This window comes from Alternaria dauci, chromosome 4 (genome assembly GCF_042100115.1).
Source record: "Alternaria dauci strain A2016 chromosome 4, whole genome shotgun sequence".
Lineage (NCBI taxonomy): Eukaryota > Fungi > Ascomycota > Dothideomycetes > Pleosporales > Pleosporaceae > Alternaria > Alternaria dauci.
In genome coordinates this window covers 1,946,075-1,965,495 of record NC_091275.1, presented here as the reverse complement: position 1 = coordinate 1,965,495, position 19,421 = coordinate 1,946,075, and the positions used below count along the sequence as shown (strand labels likewise).

Genomic DNA, 19,421 nt, shown 5'->3' with positions numbered 1-19,421 from the left:
TAACGCATGGTCCAGGCTAGAGAAGAAAGAGCAAACGAGTTACAGAAGGAAAGAAAAGAAACACTTCTAGTAAAACGGAGAGAAGCCGGAAACTAGTCCGCATAGCAAGCGTCAGGTCGTCTCAGTGTACAGCTCCCACGTACTGCGCAAATTGTACAGAAAATGCTTCACCGTGGAACGCCATGCACGAAGCTCCTTGAACCGGATATCGAGTTTGAGTTTCTGCTTCATCCGGATCCAAACCGAAATGTAAAGTCCAAAAGCCGAGAGATGGATTGATAGATACATAGGAAAGTGGGAGCGGTTCCCATACGAAACGACTAATGCTAAAGGAAAAGAGACTGTCAGTCAGATCAAGTGACTAGTAAAGTGCCGCTTAGAACGAACACAGGTGATAATATAGGAAAGGGTGTGGGTGTGAGGTGGAGATTATGCACCAGCTCCATAGTTTGCTGCCTCCATCTCAGTTCGCGACTCAGTTCGCGATTCAGTCCGTGACTCAGTGCGTGATTCCGTACGTGACTCGGTCCGGGACTGTGCACGCGAACTTATGGAACCGAAGAGGGAAGGCCTGGAAGCTTGAGAATTGACGTGTCGGCCTTTGACTGTATGTTGATGAAGGTGTCCGACATCGTGTTTCCCTTGGACATGTTAGCTCTTATACATTGTTGATACCAAGGAGTCTTACCATCGCAGCACGCTCGGACATTGGGCATAAAGTCCTGGTCACGCTCTACATGTTCATGAATGTCCCGACTAAGCTCCATGTTCGAGGCACTGGGCTCTTCATACGTAGCAGACTCTGTAGCGCTGGTCCTGCTGTTTCGCCGACTCGTGAATGATCCTCGCAGCGCAGAGACACTGGGTCGGAGCATGCTGTTGATGCGGCTAGAGACGGTTCCATGCACTAGTGGCTCGGTCGACGTTGCACGATGCGGTGTAACATGCGACTGCCGGATCGTAGGTACCTGACCATAATCGCGAGACGATGTCCGCCGGGTTGCGTATGATGCCATTGAACCTCTTGAGCGCCCTGTTTGCCGAGAAGAGCTGCGGTATCCACCGTTGAATTCGTCCTGGATCTCGTCTTCGGTTGCTGCCCTCTGCTCCTGATCAGACTTTGTAGGCGACTTCTGCTGTTCACTTTCGTCGACCCGTTGGCATAGATAGTTCAACGCGTTGTACCACGTCTCGTGCCTCTGACCTGTTGTAGCAGTAAACTTCATGGATCGACCAGGCGTGATGACGAGTAAGCTCTTCTGGTGAAGTCCCGGAGGTAGAGGGTTGGGATCATCGACTTCTTGAACAGATTCGATAGCTACACTTTTAGCCTTCAACGTCGTTTTGTCAGCACTCTGGGGATCTCGGTCGCTCCAGTACAGTGTCCTGGTGTAAGGGTGGATCCAGAAGAAACGGCGATGGCGGTTCTCAGACATGCCTTCACGCCCAGTCTTGCGAGTGTACTTCCACAAGTACTCGCCAATCATGGTCTGAGTAATGGCCTGGATCATGCGCGGATCTGTCGCGCCGGGCGGCAATCCATTTGCAGCAAAAGACGGGCCGCCTGGGATGTTGAATCGCTGGTCGATCTCCGAGGTGAAGGACGACAGTGACGACCTCCGACTTAAAGGTGAAGACGCACCGCTGCGTTGCGATTGTCGGCGCACGCGTGGTGTAGTTCCGCCTGTCCTGGGAGTGAGGGTGTTGCTGTTTGTTTTGATGGTAGGCGTGTGCGGTCGCCTCTTGTAAGCAGATGCTGGCATTGTCGGCGGTCCCATCGTGCCTGGAGAAATTGGTTTGAGGGTCGCCGCGGCGATGACTTCCTTATGATCCGAAGGCAGTGGTGGCGGCGTTGCGGCGCGAGAGCGCATACTTCCAGAGCTATTTGGACGCTTGGGTGTTCGACTTGGCTCATTTGCGTACTTTTTACTAGGCGACTCGGGTGGGGACAGTGACTTTTCTAGCCCGGACGTGGTGATCAAACTACTCCATCGCTGACTCCGGGCAAGCAGCAGCTTGTCGATTTGCTGAGCAGACACCATTGTCTGGGTGCCTCCATCTGTCATTGGTGCCCGGCGCGTTTCTCTAACAGCATTGGCATCCACAGGCGCAAGAGGCATACGACCATCCGTGCTCTCAACCAGTGGGGTGCTCGTCTCTGATGCGACATCCTGGTCCAAGGGTAATGTAGCGTCGAGATAACCAAGCTTTGGCGTAGATACTTGCTTGTTCTCTGTTGCTTCTGTCTGGGAAGAAGCACTGATAGTCACAGAAGGCGCGACGGCCCGATGGGCAGTGACAGGTCTTGACGGTGTTAATGGTTCGGTGCCCTGTGTAGCAACAGGAGACAATGTCATGGTTGGAGCTGAAACGCGATTTGCTGTAGATGGGCGACTTGTTGGAGTTGGTAGGAATGCCGGAAGCGTCGGCGACTCAGGCTGAGTATCATGGACAGTTCGCACGTCGGAAATGTGATGTACAGAAGCCGAAGGAGCAGGGATTACGATTGGTTCGGTCTGCAGTCCGCTGAGGACTGAAAGTTGCAGAGGTGCCTGCTTTGGCTGTACGGGTTCAGTGGTCTGAGATGATACTTCTGAGAAGTTGGCAGGAGTCGACTTCGCTGGTACGACTGGCTCGGTTGACCGTGAAGACAGCCCGGAGAATGAGAACGGTGCTGCTCTCATAGGCTCCACAGGAAGAGATGTCTGGAAGGACAGCGAAGAGAGCTGTGGTGGGTTTGCTTTGGAGACTTCCACTGGATCGGTAGAACGAGCAGAGAAACTTGACAGCTGCAATTGTGGCTGCAGCAGTGCAACAGGCTCGGTAGCCTGTGCGGAGAGTTGGGAGAACTGCTGCTTGCTAGGTCTAGGCGCCAACGGTTCTGTTGATTGAGTCGACGTCACGGAGAACGCAGACGGGACCGTACGAGGTAGATCTTTAGGCTCAGTCGCGTGAGAAGACAGAGAAGACATCTGCAGCAATGTCGGTTTGTAGGGTACATCCCTGGGCTCGGTTGCATGAGCAGACAAACTTGACATTTCGAGTGGTACAAGCTGTTTCCTGTGGTCAAAGTCTTGTGCAGTAGATGCTGGGACGATACTATCAGAGATCGATCTTGACTCCGATGCCGAGATAGGTTCGTCGTGCTGTGTGGGCTCTGTTGACTGCGCATAGATAGCAGACGTGAACAGACCTGCTGGAGCCAGTAGCTTGGGGGCCGGGGCATCTCGGGGCTCAGTGGTCTGCTGAGAAATAGACGAAACGTCTAGAGAAGGAGCAATAACCTTCTCAACCACTGGTACGATAGGATCAGTACCCTGGGATGACACGATTGATACCCCAAGAGAAGGAGGAGCGACATGTCGAGGCTCAGTGGTATGGGCAGATACCGATGACATCTTCAAAGGAGAGATAGGTACGGCACGTGGCGTTGTGTCCTGTGCGTTCAGCGAAGAGATCGCAAACAACGGGGCTGAGGGAACTCGTGGCTCGGTTCCTTGGCTTGAGAAAGATGACACAGCCAGCTGGGGTATCTTGGGGGGTTGAGGGCTGGTAGTATGACCAGAAACAGAGGAAAGACCAAGAGTTGGGGGTAGCACATGCTTGGGTTCGGTGTCTTGCGAGGAAACCAAGGACACTTTGAGGTCTTGAGGGGGTAAAGCTTGCGGGCTCGTGTCTTTCGAATGCAGGGCAGAGACTCGTAATGTAGGCAAGGGAACGGCTTGCGGTTGAGTGTTCTGGCTCGAGACGGAAGAGATGGAGATGAGTTCAGGAACATCCGGTTCTGTCATCGTGCCCGAATCCACCATAGTGGGCTTGGGAGCATCTGGCTGAAGGAGGGACCTTCCGAGAACGGCCTTCCTTAGTGGATCTGGCGTGGCATGGTTCGAGTACACGACACTGGATCGACTTGGTGAACCCTCCACAGAACTAGCATCATCGTCGTCTCCGCTCAAATCGTTCAACTCTGCCAGCAGACTCTTGCCTTGAGCCGGAGTGTTCTCGTTGCTGCTGCTAATATAACCGGCAGGAGAGTCTCTTGATGCTGGTGGCGTACTTGCGAAGAAATCTAAACCTCTCGGCGTCGATCTCCGCGAACTGCTGTCTCGAGCCTTCAGCCTGAAGCGAGAGCTTTGGTGGTGAAGAGGAGTCCTGAAATCTGAGTCATATTCGTCGCCAGAAGCGGAGGCTGTGCTTCGGTAAGAATTGATGCGACCACTTTGTGAGATGGATGGCCGACTCCGTCGAGCACCAGACTTGGCAGGTCCAGCTTCGGTCTCGGTCAGCTGGTCGCTGCTGTCTCCGTCAAGGGTCTCAGCTCCGGTTTGGAATGCGTCAGATTCAGTCGCTATTCCATCGCGTTCGTTGGCGGTCTCGAAAGCAGCATCCGATGTTTCGTTAGCAGTATCGGCGCTTTCGTAAGCGCTCGTCTCTGCGGCGGAACTGAAGCCGCTTGGGAAGGACCCTGGCACGGAGTTCGAGTGTTGTGGTGGCTTGCTTGGAGTCTCAAGTACAATATCCTGTTCTTCCCATTCGTCATCTTCCACAATCTCTTGTGAGACGTTACGCAATGCTCCGAGACGGTCAGCTCGGGGAGGCGGCTTCATGGAGGCACTCTTGTCGCTCTTCCGTCGCCGGCTTGCACTACCAGGTCCAACCAAAGCGCGCTGAGCGTCGACCTCGTCGCGAGCATCTTGAAGCATACGCTTTAGCTCGATCTTTTCAGTCTTTTCGCGATGGATGTTGTTCTTGAGTTGCTGGATCATGCGGTGGGCGTGCTGGAGCGAATGTTTGAGTGTTTCCGATTCGAGCATACCGTGGCGTGGCGTAGCCTTGCTTGGAGAAGGTTCAGGCGAATGTTCCGGTGTACGAGATCGGAGTCTGACGCCACGATCGTCGTCAGATGATCCCTCAGATCGACCACGGTGCTCTGATCTTGCGCGATAAGCAATTGCTTGAGCTAGCTCCTGGTTCTTGGACGTAAGCTCTTCGACCTTGCGTTGCATTGCACCTTTCTCCGTCTCCGTCATGGCTGCAACTCGCCGCAGGCTAGAAAGCTCAGTCTCATGCTGCTTGGTTTTGTTGATGTGATCGTCGTTGAGCTTCGTGTACATCTGCTTCAGATCCTCCAACTCCTTCTCCAGGGTTGATCTCTCAGCACGTGCTAGATCCAGAGCATGGTTGAGGCTGCGCTCCTTGTCTGCTGCCGACTTGAATTGCGTCTCCGACTCACGGACCTGTGTCTCAAGGTTCCAGTTGACGTCTTTGAGCCGCGATTCGCTTTCGTCGAGTGTCCGTAAACGTTGCGACAAGCCTTCGACCTCGATTTCAAGCTGCGATCGGTCTAGATCGGCCGCCTTGAGGGCTTCATCCTTCTCCAGGAGAATGGCCTGGAGGTCCTTCAACTGAGAAAGCAAAGACGTGGAGATTTCTGTAGCCAGCGCGATGTCATTGATGCGGCTGGGCTGCTGGTTCCTCTGCTTTCGCGAAGGAACGCTCACTTTGGTCGGTGACTGGATCGCTTCGCTAGAGTATACGAAGCCGCCAGTCGGATCCGTCTCACCACTGGGTACGCGAGACTTGGGGAGAAATGCGCGAGCCGTTTCCCGACCGACCTCGTGGAACTCCTTCTCCAGCTCAGCCAGCCGCTGGCGCAGTTCCGGGCCAATATCACTGTCGTGTTGCTGCTGGTCGACCTCCTGTAGTTTGTCCTCTAGCTCCTTCCTCTGTTGGACAAGCGCGTTACCCAGATGCGATGTCTCCTGCAGTCTGCGCGTTGTCTCAGCCAAGTGTGCCTCGAGGGCGCGCTTGGCCTGCTGGGGCGATCCATTGAGATAGAGGGAGAACTGCGAGTTGTCGAAGGCAGAGTATCGCTGCCGGTGGGCGTCGTGCGGCGCCGCGAGGAAGGGGTCGGAGCCATTGTGGTGCTCCACCGAGAGCGCGCCCGGTGGAGGATTTGCTGCAGCCATTAGTAGTCCCTAGGCCCGTTTCCTATTGTGTCATCTCCTGGACAAGATCCCCCACTCGCACGTCGCGGTGCCCTGCAAATGGCGGTAGGAGTTGGGTGGTGGTGGGCGAAAGGCAGTGTTAAGGAGCGGCAAACGTGGGCGGAATAGGGCGGCAGGTGGTGGTGGCGGCGGCGGCGTGTCGGACGAGCACTTGCACGTCGCTATGCCTTGCAAATGGCGGTAGGAGATGGGTGGTGTGGGCGAAAGGCAGTAGTATTAAGGAGCGGAAAACGCGTGGGAAAGCGACTAGGGCACGGCAGCGGCTGCTGGCACTCGGTCGCGTTTCCGTCACACTAGGGAAAATAAGCAAGGCGCATCGGGGAGATGGCGAAGAAGGAAACAAGATAGAAATGCAAGGGAAATGCCGACACAGGCTGGCGGGACCAAAGATCCGATGAGGAGCAGCAGCGTGGGTGTCGTGAAGAGGAGCGAAATGAAGCGATCGTGCACCACTGGACGCTTGCACGCTTTCAGCGATCCAGCCACAACATCCCATAGCGCGCAGAGGGGGGTTTTAGTAACAGAGAAATCGCTACATTAAGGTTAAATAGCGTATTAACACTATTTTAACTTATTAACACTATATAGATACTGTGTTAACACTACTACAACACTGCGCTAGATGTAATATAGTGATTTCTCTATGTTATGGTCAACAACGTACAGATGCCCCTCGTCCCCCTTCATTGGTTCGCGCCCCCCCTCACTACTGCAGCTCTGCTAGGGCGTCCTCCTGCATGCATCTCTATGTATGCTCGCTAGTCCATGATCCACAGCTGCAGGAATGCCGCAACTGCCTGCATCTGAACGGGTACAACACTGCACCTGGGCACCTAAGAGATCTGCTACTGATTCCCGAACACAACCCTCACAAAAAGCGCCAGTACCGGTCACAGGCATCTCTCGCCTACGTAAGTTTAATTGCAGCGTTCTGCTTACCAGTTTATCTCTATCCGCCTGCTGTGGCGACAGTTCGGGACCTCCGAAGCTCTACGCCACTACCCCAGACTGCGTCACGTGAAGCTGTATTTCTCAGCCACAGCTTGGCTCGGACTTTCTGCACAGCTCACTCCTGCGATACGACCTGGTTCGCACCTCACCTCATACTCATTCACGCATATCCGACCATGGAAGCACCTGTCGTCAAGTTCAAAAAGCGAGGTGCCAAAGCTGCGCCTCGAAAAGTCGCACCGCCGCCGCCTCAGTCCGATTCGGATTTCTCATCAGGGTCAGACGCAGAAGGCGAAGACGGTCACGTAGTGAAGCGGCGGAAGACCACCGGTAATGCGCTCAAGGCTTCGACCGTGGACCAGAAGACAAACACAGCCGTCGAGGGCACAACACAGTACGCAGCAAATCGCTCGGCTGTCATAGAAGCGAGCAACGATGCGACAAAGCAGTCAAACTGGTACGACGAGAACGCCGATGACGCCCTTAGCTCCAAGAACCTGCTCGGCAGCACGCGAACGAAGCCTCAGACCTTCCTTGAGAAGAACCCCGACGCGCCCAGCCGCCAAGTAGGGCCTATGAAAGCATCGACAAACATACGAACAATTACCGTCACAGATTACACGCCGGATGTGTGCAAGGACTACAAGCAGACGGGTTTCTGTGGCTTTGGCGACAACTGCAAGTTCTTGCACGCGCGTGAAGATTATGCCGCCGGCTGGAAGCTCGACCGCGAATGGGAGATGTCGACCAAGGGCAAGAAGCCAGGGGGCACAGTTGTCGCTTCTGCGAATAGGGACGAGAAGGAGAAGGATGAGGATGGAGTGGATCTTGCGTTGTTGGAGAAGATACCGTTTGCTTGCATCATCTGCAAGAAACCCTACAAGAGTCCCATCATTACAAAGTGTGGACACTACTTCTGCGAGGCTTGCGCTCTAAAAAGGTACCGAAAGGATCCTACATGTGCGGCGTGTAGTGCAAAGACATATGGCGTGTTCAATGGCGCGAAGAACCTTCAGAAGTTGTTGGAGAAGAAGCAGAAATGGGAGGACAAGAAGAAGGCAGAAGCGGAAGAAAAGGCAAAGGAAGAGGAGGGCGGCGATTGAGTCTAGCAGGTTGAACAGAGATATCAGAAAAGCCAGCAGCAGCATATACAGTGGCCGATGATGGAGAGCGAAAATCAGCCTCTTTCGCTCTCCTGCAGCCATATCCGCTATCCTACCTTGACGCCTGTCTCGTAGAAACATTCGGCACATTACGACAGAAGATGGCACCACTCATGAGGCTCTCAATGCAGAGTAGGAGACGTCCGCCTGAGTCCATCTGGCACAACCTTTACAACCACATTAATACAGGGTAGCCACCACCTTCTCAAAGTCGCTAGTCGGGTAGCTGTACATGGCAGGACGAGGAGCCACTTCCTATGTTTTGTAGTGAGATTGACTTCACAAATATTCATGTCTCCTGCGCCTCATACAACACCGACGCAATAAGGATATATGGAAGAACAAGAGCAGAGGATGGATTTCTGTCAATGTAGATCAAGCCTGTCTTACGCCTCAGCGTCTCTTGCTCATAGCTATGTGGCTCAATTTATCAAAACCTGAAGCTCATTCTCTACTTCTTCTTCCTCTTCACGTACCCACCACCTGCTTATCGATCGCAGACAATGTTACGTCTAACAAGAAGAATGGCCGGTCATCTCAGCTCGCTTGTGCCGCGACCTGGAAGCCACCGGGAAGCCATGGAAATCTGGTGTGTCTAGGTAGTGTAGTGAATTGAACATGATGATAGTATGTGCACGTCGATCACAAATCACGGAGAAGACTACAACAACCATGTGAACAACAACTAACAGAAGTCGTTTCCGGTTTCGCATACCATACAAAGTCATGTACGCGCAGCCTTGAGATGACCGCCCCTCTTCCAAGGTTAATTCTACATGTGGTTAGCGCCACAGTCTTGGCGGATACCCGCTTTGCTCCCAAGGTTCCCTCGATTGACATCTGGCTCGTCTTCAAACCGCTAGCCCTCCGTCACTGGAAGCGCTGTGAACTTTCTTCTTGCTCGTTAAACCAAACAGATAATACCCGTCCAGATCTCCAACGGCGTTTGTAAGAAGATTATGTGAATTAGGTAAGGGTTTGGGTCAACGTCCTTTTCGTTATTGTTATGGCTTCGATATGTCGTGCGCGGCTGCTATCAGACTTGAGTGCGCAAACGGGCTGTGACAGAGAAGCGACTTCACCAGATGGCAGACTCTGTGCTTTCCACTCTCGGCAATGTCATGGTAAGCAAGATCTGTTCTTCGCCAGCTATTGCTCACATCCTGCAGCTCTCTACCTAGGTTACAAAAGGCGAAACGCCGTACTCGATACCCAGGAGCTGCCAGTGTACTTAGCAGGCAAGAAAGCCTCTATCGTTGTTCAAGACTTCAACGATGTCGACAGCGAAGCAGCACTACGGGAGGTGCACGACTATCTGTTCCGAAGGTACAATTTGCTTGATCGCGTAATTCGAGCACGCAAATTGCATCATAGTCATTTTTTTGCGGTTGACAACGACTATGGCCACGAAAAATACCTGGACCGACTACAGAATGAGAGATACAACATGGTAAAAGCTCTCGAGAAACTCGGCAAACGTGCTGCGGAAGTCATGTACGAGCAGAAGCAGTGGTTCAGTTGGGTCAAACAATGCCAAGAGAAAGAGGCGGAAGAGGCGGAAAGTGAGGGTAGGAAAGTGAAACTCGAATCGTTACTCTTCAAACGACACCAGAAGGAGATTGATCGTCATCAATGTGAGAGAAACTCCATAGAAAACAAGAAGCGCCAAGAACAGTACTTGAATAAGATATACGCCAAAAGTCTCGCGCAGATGTCAAAGGAAGAGCAGGAAGAATGGGATCCAATCCAAGACGTGTACGGCTACGAAAAGGATAATTATATTGAGCTCATTAGATTTTTTCTCATGCTCAACGTGCAAGAGCATGACGAGCTTCCTGCACAAGCTGAGCCGTCTCAGGCTGATGACCCAGTGGAATCGAAGCCTACAGAGAAGGCGCTCTCCAAGAGCGCAAAGAAAAGAGCAAGGAAAGCTAATGCAGAGACAAAAAAATTAGAAGACCCAACCAAACAAGGCGATGGGAGCAAGGACTTCATCGAAATGGAGACTAAGGAACAGATGCGTGAAAGACTTCGGACGCCTGTTCCGTTCGAAGGCGTAGCAAGCTACTCCGCTCATGGCAGCGAGGGCACTGTTGACCCTAGGACGGTTGCCATGATTCCCCACGATGAGATCGAGCAGCTATTGGTCGAGATCGGCGAAATCAAGAATCTTCTCTTCTGTAGGCTTCTTCTAGCGTCTAGCGCATTGTTGCCCATTGCGATCCAGACCAACAGCATAGAAGAATTTCTGCAAAAGGACGATGTAACAAGAGAGCACTTACGAGATCTTTGTCTCAAGTTGGAGCGTCCTAGTCTTCAGGATGTGCGAGATGCATGTGCGGACTTCATACGCGAAAGGGATGGCGCTGATGGGCCCGAAGTATCAAAAGACTTGGCTGAAGACCTTTACCATGGCGATATTACAGGCGACATTATGCTACAATTGCATAACAATAGTGGTTCACGGTCTGTCCTCATGAACCGATACCGCACCAAACACGAAAGAGCGACCAAGAAGAAACCACAACAGCAGCCACCCGAGTCAGAACAAAATGGCCTTGTAGACTTTGGTGATGCTTCTGATGAGAACGAAGTCATTCAGAAGCGAATCAAGATCAGAGTTTGTGGTCGTGACATGTACAACTACCGCAGCGAGCAAGCCCTCAACCGCAGCGGCTGGTTTCACTTTTCCATCATTGCTAAAGACTCGAACCTCGCTGACGCCGTCGCATTGTGTCGCAACTGGGACGAGTTGTTCGAGCTCAACATACTCTCTATGTACCACTACTTCCTCGCTCCAAAGTGGACTAGATTTATTGGGGATAGGCAAAGTCAACAGCTTGCGCTCGTCGGCTTCATACCTTACTTTCAGATGGATAACGCCGAGGCGAAAACAAGAAGATTCCAGACTGGCGGTCGTGGAATCGCAGGACGATCCCACGAGATTAAAGAATCCCGCAATATCATTTGTGGATACATCAAGCGTAACGATGCTTTCAACCGTCGCTTCGTGCAATACCTGACTATGGAGTCGGGCGAACTACGTGCTTTGATTCGCGATCCAGTAACTGGCTATGTCATAGTCCAGCCACCCGAACAAGAACTGTGGCTAAGCCGTGAGAAGTCTGGAATTGGTAGAGCCAGCAAACGCGAGTACAATGTAACTAGCGAAGTCGGACCCGAACTTATCGAAAAAATTGAAGCAAGGAGGTCATGGCAGGTCAATTTTGATGATTACTACGATGTTTACATTTGGGATGCGGCACCCGGTGGAGGCGCGCACGAGCTGCAGCAGAAGATTGAGGAGGTATGTGAGACACAGCCATATCTGCGCATGAATAGCTAACGAAGTAGGTGTTTGCGCATGCCCTTCAGTTTCGGACGGCCAAAGACATGTTAACCAGAGTTCGCCACATCTTCCAAACCGTGACAGAAGAATATGACACCGGACGTATTCGCAGCATTCGTCCAGGAGAGAAGGTACAGACTCTGGCTGATATCCTCGACAAGAATGCGGAGATTACTAGCAACCAGTCCGACCCCGAGACACATGAAGCAGAATATGACAAGGTCAAGCTGCGATACGAGTTCACAGAAGCGGACGAAGTAGAGGATTCCATATTGTTTCCAAAGGACGCGGAAAGCGACATACCCAACCGCACTCCCCGCTGCAAGACTGCCATAGAACAATTTCAGATGGGAAAGCTCAGAGCCTGGAAGATCAGCTACGATCTCAGTACTGATGATGAATCATCGGGTTCTGATTCTGATTCTGATTCTGGATCTGGATCTGGATCAGACGAAGACGAAGACGAAGATGAAGCAAGTGTGAAAGAGAATGCACGATTACAACCCGACTTGAACCCCAGGCGTGTTCCAGGTGTGAGAGGAGATTTTCACAAGTACCTGTTCGAGGCAGATCAACAAGCACACAAGCAAAGATCTGGTCCCTTGGTTCCACAATATGGATGGGTAGCTATGACAGCAGACCCGTACTATTTCTTGCCTTTACTATACGACCCCAAAGATGCACGCCTAGTAACAGCCGGACTCGAGGTTCCTCCTTCTGATTTCATGTATATGCTAAGGACTGCTCTGCGCCGTCAGCGAATATATCTCGACGATGGGTCTGACATTGCGGATATGATTGAAAGCCACTCCCAACGGTCAAGTGACAGAGGTAGCGTTCATCGCTCCGGTATTGATAGTAACTGACGATTGCAATCTAGTCGCGAAAGAGTGTTGTCATCTGGGAGACTTAGAACCTGGCGGTCTTAGCAGGTATAAAGAGCACCAATCCATAGTAGCCGCCATGGACAATTTCGTCATGAGCAATATCAACCCCGGTCCGTTTGAGCTTTGCAAGTTTATGAGCATGGCGCCCTTCTTCCGCAAAGAACGCCGAAACGTTGACGACGCTTTCCAAGCCTATGCCGCCATTGCCATGTTCTACGAGACGGAGGATTTTGTCGCTTCTGAACATGGTCTTCCATTCAAATCGTCCCTATTGTTTGACCAAAAGGAAAGAGCCAAGCGAATTCCAGATCGCAGAACGCATCTCAGTAACGTGTACATGCCAGCGGAGCTTTGGGCCGATCGGGACAAGCTCCTGAAAGAGCACAAACGAGGCGCTCTTGATTTTGTCGAGGACATCTACCCAATGGAATGGCGCAAAGTGATCCGTTCCGTGATCATTCCTTTGTTCAAAACGGGCGTCATTCGGCTTTCCTACCATCCGCGGGTCAGTGGTGTTGTAACAGCTGCCGCCGAACCTGGCCGCCCGCTCGACCTCTACATCGATTTCCGACACCAGAATGATTCAACGAAGATGATTGGGGAGATGATAGATCCTACGCCCTTGGATCGCGACTACATTGTCAGGACGGCAAAGCAATTCCGAGCTCAACACGCTTCAGCAAGGTTTTCGGCGCTGCGTATGTGGTCTGCTCCGCACTTCTACCCAATGACCGCCAGGGAAGGGGACAGGTTCTTGGACGACAGGGGCAGATTCTGGGAATGGAAGTACATTCCAAAGGACATGCCAATGAGCGAATGGAGCATACACAAATCAATGACTCTGATACTGAGGCCATTTGAACGCATTTGGAAAGGTCAAGTGGTAGTTGCCCGAGATATGTTCCTGGTCATGGGCAAGGATGCAGACGACTGTCGGAGATTGAGTGAAGGTGTCACGTGGGCCGTTCAGAAGAAGCCCAGTCGGAGTGAGATTGACTTTTGGCGAAGCTTTGTTAACGTAGATGCAGACTTTTTGGAAGGGCTGCATCCTACATGGCTGTCGTAGCGATGTGTGTAGGCCTTGTAGACTAGAGAGCAAGCCCATGTGTCGACTGCCAGACGCAGACGTTGAATTAGCCTATGTCAGCTTGTATACGGCTTTGGGTACCACGGCATACCCAGTGCAGGATCGCGGGCTGCTTGGCGCATGCCGGATGACGAGTAGTAGGACGCGTGCTGTGGCAGTAGGGCGGGTGGTGGTGGTGGTGGGTGGGAGGGGGTGTTGGCGCGAACCCTTCTAGAACCGTTGATCTCTGCAACGCCTGCGCGAAGCCCCCACCGCGGCCTGGCTACGTTAGGCAAGGCGTGTATCCGAAGAGCAGCCGGGTAGAAAGCGTCAGATCATAATCTAAGGCTGAGGGCTGCCCCTCTGAGGAGCGGAGGCAGAGATTTTGCAATCACCGCCTCTGACGCCTTCCGAGCACGCGCTTGACGTTGCCCGCGCCCGTTGCCCGCGTGAGAAGCTGCAAAGGCTGCCGTCCCAGTCTTGTTGGCTCGGTGAGATTGACTCTCTGGTACAGGGCAGCGCGGAAGCCACAGCAAAGCCGTCCTGTGACCTCGACGCCGGCCAATCGCCCGCCAGGCTCCGAATGCGTCACTCCCCGATACCAGGTACGCGACGGGTAATGCGACCAGCGCAGCCTGTGTGCTGCATATAACCGCCCGCCATGAGTGCGACGACTGACGCTGCTCAGGTGCCGCCAAGTATCTTTTCCCGCCATATATAACCACCTAAAGGCCGCAGAGGCCTGCGCCGGCCTGCGCCCAAAGCGGAATCATCCGGCCGATCAGAAGACTCTCCCTCCAGCCCAGTCCATGCTTCTTCACGCCGACCCGAGCCTGGCCGAGGTACCAGGCTTCAGCAAGGAGCAATTGGACGCCTTGGCCCGCAGCGTCGAGCTGAGGAGGCAGCAGCTCGAGGACGACATCAACGACTACATAAAGGCCAAGCAGCACCAACTGCGCGCATATGGCGACGAGGTACGACTGCGACGCCCGCTGCCATCGACTCTGTGTGCAAAGACTGATTCGGGCCTAGCTTGTAGACCGGTACCGCTCAATGGCATGCGACCAGCAATCCGCGTCTGCAGAACAAACCACTACCAGTAATGCCCAAAACATTGCGTCACCGCTCGACCCAGAGCCCCAGGAGAGGGTCAAGCAGAAGAAGCACACCAGAGTCCACAAGCGCGAGAAGGAGCTCTATGGCCTAGTCACGCCCGTCTTTCTTCCCCTGCTCGACGCACGCGATACGTCGCCAGAGAAGAAGAAAACGAAGCACAATTCCGCCCACGCAGCTTCGTCGAGAGATGCTGAGCAGAGCAAAGACGGGCACAGGTCTACCAAGGACAACAAGAACATGGAATGCGCAGCCCTCGGGCAGCCAGCCAAGGAGAACCAGCCAACCGACACTGGCAAAAAGGCCAGGCGCACCACCATGAAGAAGTCTGCGCTGCGGCACAAGGACAAGCCTAGATCGCAACGGAAGCGCGTGAGTCTGGTCATTGACGGCCAAACCGTTCTGCCTGCAGATACCGTCGAGGAACCACCTCTCACATCGCCCAGCAGCGAAGCAACGTCCGCCTCCAACTCAACCGCGTCGCTCGACGACATGATAGATCCACAGCTCACCAGCCCAGAGCCGCCAGTCCATGTCCAGCACCGTGATGCCGTACACCACAGCCTGCCCCTCCCCATGACTAACGCTATCAATTCGGCCGCAAAGCCTCTCTCTGAATCACCAAAAACCATATCCATTGCCGCCGAACACTCTCCGCCGCTTACCTCCCCACGCTCCCCCAGCATGCCCTTTGGCTCTGCTCAAATCGCAACGCGCACATTCCTCGACCCATCACCCTCTCTGCCCCCACAAGCCGCACATTTAATCCCCGAAACCGCAGGCCCAGATCCCATCTACCCGACCGCCACCGCCACAAGCGCCGAACTCGAAATTGACAATCTCGCACAAGACGACATCAACTTCGACACGTACGTTGGCGGTTTACACGGCAGTGGTGTGGATGACGTGGACCAAGCGGGCAGCTATGGCTACCCCAGTAGTCTGGGCGCCAGCTACATGGAGAGTTATATGCAGAATCGGCCATTGAGCGTGAGGATGCAGGCTGCGAACAAGGCGGAGTTGGGTGAAGAGGAGAAGAGGAAGTTGCTAGAGGAGAAGGACGAAGACGAGGCTGCGGAAGACGACGACTTTGAAGATGATTTCAAGCACGGTACGAGTTTGAGGAACAAGGCGGTGGATACGGGCGACGATAACTTCATGGGGGACATGGATGATTTTTGAGATTCATCATGAAATTGGGATCGGAGTTGGATACCGCACCATCGACTGCAAATCGCTCCGAACGGGCTGTCTTGGATAGGAATGATCATTGGAACAGAGACTCTGGGCATGGCGGGAGCTTTCAGGCTCACTATGCTACAACGACGACTAAACGACGACTACCCAATCTGCACGAGCCATCGGGTTCGCATATGAACATTAGTCATGTGCCAGGAATTTGTAAATCTGCAGAGACCCAGCAGATCACGACGAGAACAGGACAAACGATGAAACAAGTTTGAATCGGACTTTGGATACCGCACGCAAGAATGCTTATAGCTTTCCTTTGTTCAGAAACTCTGTACATATGGGCGGACCTTTCTTTTCTTTTCTTTCTTATCGTTACGCGGTTTTGGATTATTAGATACTGGAGATTTCTTGTATATCATGCCACATAACCTTGGAATATCAAACCTTTACCTAAGCCACATCCTCTTGTAGCGAGGGACAAATGTACATATCAGTCTCTTTGACTAACCTGTTGAACGCGGTTCACTACCCGATCCAGCAGACTCACCATCTCATCGCTCACGAACCTGGGGTCGTCATGCTGGATAAAGTGGCCGCACCGCACAGCTGTTATGGGACCGATAGCCCTGCCTTCATCTGTGATTTGGCAGAGGCCTTCGTTGTAACGGCGCCAAGCGGGATTGGCATAGGTCATGGTAAGAACCTTTGGAGTTTTCATTGTACCCGTGTCTATTTGCCGAGTTAGTCTCTGGAGTCCAAGAGTCGCCTTGGAGAGAGACATGTACGTACACGACTGCTCAGCAAACGTCTCCCAGTCATGACCGACGACTGTGAGATACGGACCCCTGCCCAAGTAGCCTTCGAGCTTCGGTGCGTCGGCGTAGGGTAACAGCTGCGGGAGATTTCTTCTCGACAAGCCCTCTTGACTGGGGACATCGGGATGGAACATTCTTCTATATTTTTCTCTTGTTGAGCGTACTTCATCTTCGGTTACGCCTTCAGGTAGTGTGTGCGGGTTGAAGTCTGGGGCGTCTGGGTTTGGCCATATATCCTGGTAGTCTGAGTTGGCCATGATGCTGTCTAGAAACAACAATCCAGACACGGTCCCCGGATAGCATTGCGCAAAGAGTCGTGCGAGTGCGCATCCGATGCTATTGCAGACAAAGATAAGACATGGATAGTGTGTGGGCTTGTTAATGTCAAGGTGATCCCTCCATATTTGGAGCGTAAACTGCTTGAGCGCTTTGACTGCAGATATGGCGTCATGTCCGTGCGATGGCGGCGGTTGTCCGTCGTCGGGATCGGGATCTGAGTCTCCTTGGCCGTATCTATCATAACTCAACAGAGCAGGATACGGTAGACGTGCAGCTATCCGCTTCTCTAAGAAACTACGTATTGTCGGATCCCACGAACTTCTCGGCATCATGAGCCCATTTAGGAATACAATCAGCGTCTGTGAGAAGGGGTTCGGATGACCGCCGTAGGGCTTGGATGCAGGGTAGTAGGTGTAGTGTATTTGGGCGCCCGGCTTATTGTCGAGCGCCAGCGAAGATACCTCGGCGTCGGGAAAGGGCGGAGTGTCGTCTTCAGATGAATTCATAGCTCCGGGGAATGGGATGGCATAGCTGCGGTTGTTCATGGATTCATGTTTCCTGGCGGTCTTGACCGGGTCTGTTTGCGCCGACTTGGTACGTGGAGAAGCAGCCTTGTTCATGGTGACGGGCTTCTCCTTTGCTGCCACTCCTTCTCGTTCTTGCTTGGTCAGGGCCGAATATTTGAGTTGTGGAGAAATATAGGGAAAAGCTTCCATGATGTAGCGTAGTAGGGACCTTTGTTAGATGCGTAGCGATGACTAGTCTTCCCAATCAAGCAGGCACGATCTGCAAACTGGAGCGGAAGACGTTGGGACGGGGTAGATTGAAGAAAACGACGAGGGCTAGAAGATTCAGGAACGTCTATGCAGCTTATGCGCGCTTGAAGGTTATCTCGAGTGTGCACTCTAAGCTGGGAGCGTGTTACCCCTCCTTCCCAACCAAGGCGGGAGAGAATGGCAGGTGCCAGGTCTCGATCGGACTCATCGGAGCCAGGCGTATGCTGCCAATGAGCTCTCACGTGTGAAGGCGTATTGCACGCCGCCAAGGGTGGCGATGATCAAAGTGGTTACCAGGTCGACGGAAATGGAGAGCACGCGGTGTTTCTCGAGATAATGATGTCGCGAGATGACGCCGGTCACGGCCAGCCGCTCCATGGCGGCCCAGAGGGGGGCTTTGATCATGACACGCCGATCCACACCCCAAGCGCGACGACGGGTGGCTTGGAGGATTCTGCAGGACTAATGAAGCGTGAAACAGGAAGCGAGGGCAGCGTTATCAAGAACGATGAAAGCATGGCGTTCTGCTCGACTGTGCAGTCAGGAATCATGGCGCTGGAAGGGGTGAGGCACGCAGGACGTGTTGCCGGGAGTGATGGTGGGGGCAGACGTGGACAGGCAGGGACCCTCTGCTATGACGTGTGACGTGTTTGTGCTGCAGGTCGCTGCTTCCCATTCACCGTGCCCGCGTTCTGCGTTGTTTGTGCACTTGTATCCACCTGCTAGGTTCGTGCCCTTGATATGAGAGAAGCTTACCCGCGCCGTCTTTGCCAATCTCTCTCTCTCTCTCTCTCTCTCCCCCCACACTGCAGTCTTACGTCCTGGACTCCTCCCCCCATACACGCACGCATTGAACATCCACGCCCGGTATCCTTCGTTGTAGCATCCTACCACGCCCCGGCATACATTTACCACGCGACACTGCCCGCAAAAACCGAGGCCACGGCGCCCTTCTCTCCCCACAGCCTGCATTAGGTACGTGTGCTGCCTCTAGAAGGCGCAGAAGTCGGCTAACCGCCTTCTAGCGTTGATGCAACTTCAACATGCCGTACGCTGATGCCGAAACACAAACCGTCTGGGCTGGCCTCACCAGGATGGATGTTCGTCCCGACATCCTCTTCACTGCCCCCGACACCACTACTCCGCCCGCCGAGATGATAACAGAGAAGCTGCAGGGCCTCGATAATGTCGTCACCAGCGCCCAGCTGGGGACCCTTGATCCCAACAGCTCCTCGTTCCAGAGCCTGCTTGCGAGGCGACACAAGCGCCCTGACATGCCCACGCGCATCTCTCTGCCCACGTCCGACCTTGACGACGAAGTCTTCCCCTCCCCTCCTCCGACCCATGCTCTGCTCTCCCCGCTACCCGAAGCCAATAAGCGCTTCGCCGGGCACACCCCACTGATTCCACGCGCCCTGTCTCCGGTCCAGGACGAGCAACCCGCGCTTCCAGAGCCCCCTGCTCATTGCGAGGAAACACTGCCTGGCACACCGCCAGAAATTCAACCTTTGATAGGTCCCCTCATGCTACCAACCAACCCTGTTGATGGCGCTGGTGACCACATAGCACTCGAGGTGCTCGATGATGTGCTCGACAAGGTTGCCAAGGAGCAGGACAGGTTTAGCAAACTAAAAGATGCACCAGAACCCGCCGCTCCCTCAGCGACCACACACGATGCCCAACAAGGCTTGCCACTGAGTCGCAAAGCATCCGCCGAATCTCGCAATTCATGCGCCACCGAAGTCTTTGACGGTGTCAGGCTCAAGAGTCCCCCACTCAATTTTGGAACACCCATTGGGCAAGTATAGACTACATCACAATCA

At 53.4% G+C, this 19,421-nt stretch overlaps 5 protein-coding genes across 5 annotated transcripts; 3 read left to right on the top strand and 2 right to left on the bottom strand.

Moving 5' to 3' along the window:
• Positions 1-548: 548 nt before the first annotated feature.
• Positions 549-5,969, bottom strand: ACET3X_005198 (uncharacterized protein; the record flags this gene model as incomplete). The annotated part of the gene is made up of 3 exons (XM_069451377.1): positions 549-641; positions 689-722; positions 793-5,969. 3 exons carry the CDS (start codon positions 5,967-5,969, stop codon positions 549-551), a joined length of 5,304 nt encoding a protein of 1,767 aa, XP_069307242.1.
• A 1,119-nt stretch (positions 5,970-7,088) lies between these two features.
• On the top strand, positions 7,089-8,722 carry ACET3X_005197 (uncharacterized protein). Its single transcript, XM_069451376.1, has one exon. The coding sequence runs from the start codon at positions 7,136-7,138 to the stop codon at positions 8,060-8,062; it is 927 nt and encodes a 308-aa protein (XP_069307241.1). The 5' UTR covers positions 7,089-7,135; the 3' UTR covers positions 8,063-8,722.
• Positions 8,723-8,982: 260 nt separating this feature from the next.
• Positions 8,983-13,591, top strand: ACET3X_005196 (uncharacterized protein). Its single transcript, XM_069451375.1, has 4 exons — positions 8,983-9,246; positions 9,292-11,429; positions 11,477-12,302; positions 12,352-13,591. The coding sequence occupies exons 1-4, from the start codon at positions 9,129-9,131 to the stop codon at positions 13,422-13,424; spliced, it is 4,155 nt and encodes a 1,384-aa protein (XP_069307240.1). The 5' UTR covers positions 8,983-9,128; the 3' UTR covers positions 13,425-13,591.
• A 2,627-nt stretch (positions 13,592-16,218) lies between these two features.
• Positions 16,219-17,538, bottom strand: ACET3X_005195 (uncharacterized protein; the record flags this gene model as incomplete). Its single annotated transcript, XM_069451374.1, has 2 exons — positions 16,219-16,457; positions 16,518-17,538. 2 exons carry the CDS (start codon positions 17,536-17,538, stop codon positions 16,219-16,221), a joined length of 1,260 nt encoding a protein of 419 aa, XP_069307239.1.
• Positions 17,539-18,692: 1,154 nt separating this feature from the next.
• ACET3X_005194 (uncharacterized protein) lies at positions 18,693-19,406 on the top strand (the record flags this gene model as incomplete). The annotated part of the gene is made up of 1 exon (XM_069451373.1): positions 18,693-19,406. The coding sequence occupies one exon, from the start codon at positions 18,693-18,695 to the stop codon at positions 19,404-19,406; it is 714 nt and encodes a 237-aa protein (XP_069307238.1).
• Positions 19,407-19,421: the final 15 nt, after the last annotated feature.

What these genes read in the sequence shown, in the direction of transcription:
- ACET3X_005197 (XM_069451376.1), top strand. Translation starts at nt 7,136, where the DNA reads ATGGAAGCACCTGTCGTCAAGTTCAAAAAGCGAGGTGCCAAAGCTGCG.
- ACET3X_005196 (XM_069451375.1), top strand. Translation starts at nt 9,129, where the DNA reads ATGGCTTCGATATGTCGTGCGCGGCTGCTATCAGACTTGAGTGCGCAA. An exon ending in CCACTCTCGGCAATGTCATG is followed by an intron (nt 9,247 to 9,291) that starts GTAAGCAAGATC and finishes CACATCCTGCAG; the next exon opens with CTCTCTACCTAGGTTACAAA. An exon ending in TGCAGCAGAAGATTGAGGAG is followed by an intron (nt 11,430 to 11,476) that starts GTATGTGAGACA and finishes CTAACGAAGTAG; the next exon opens with GTGTTTGCGCATGCCCTTCA.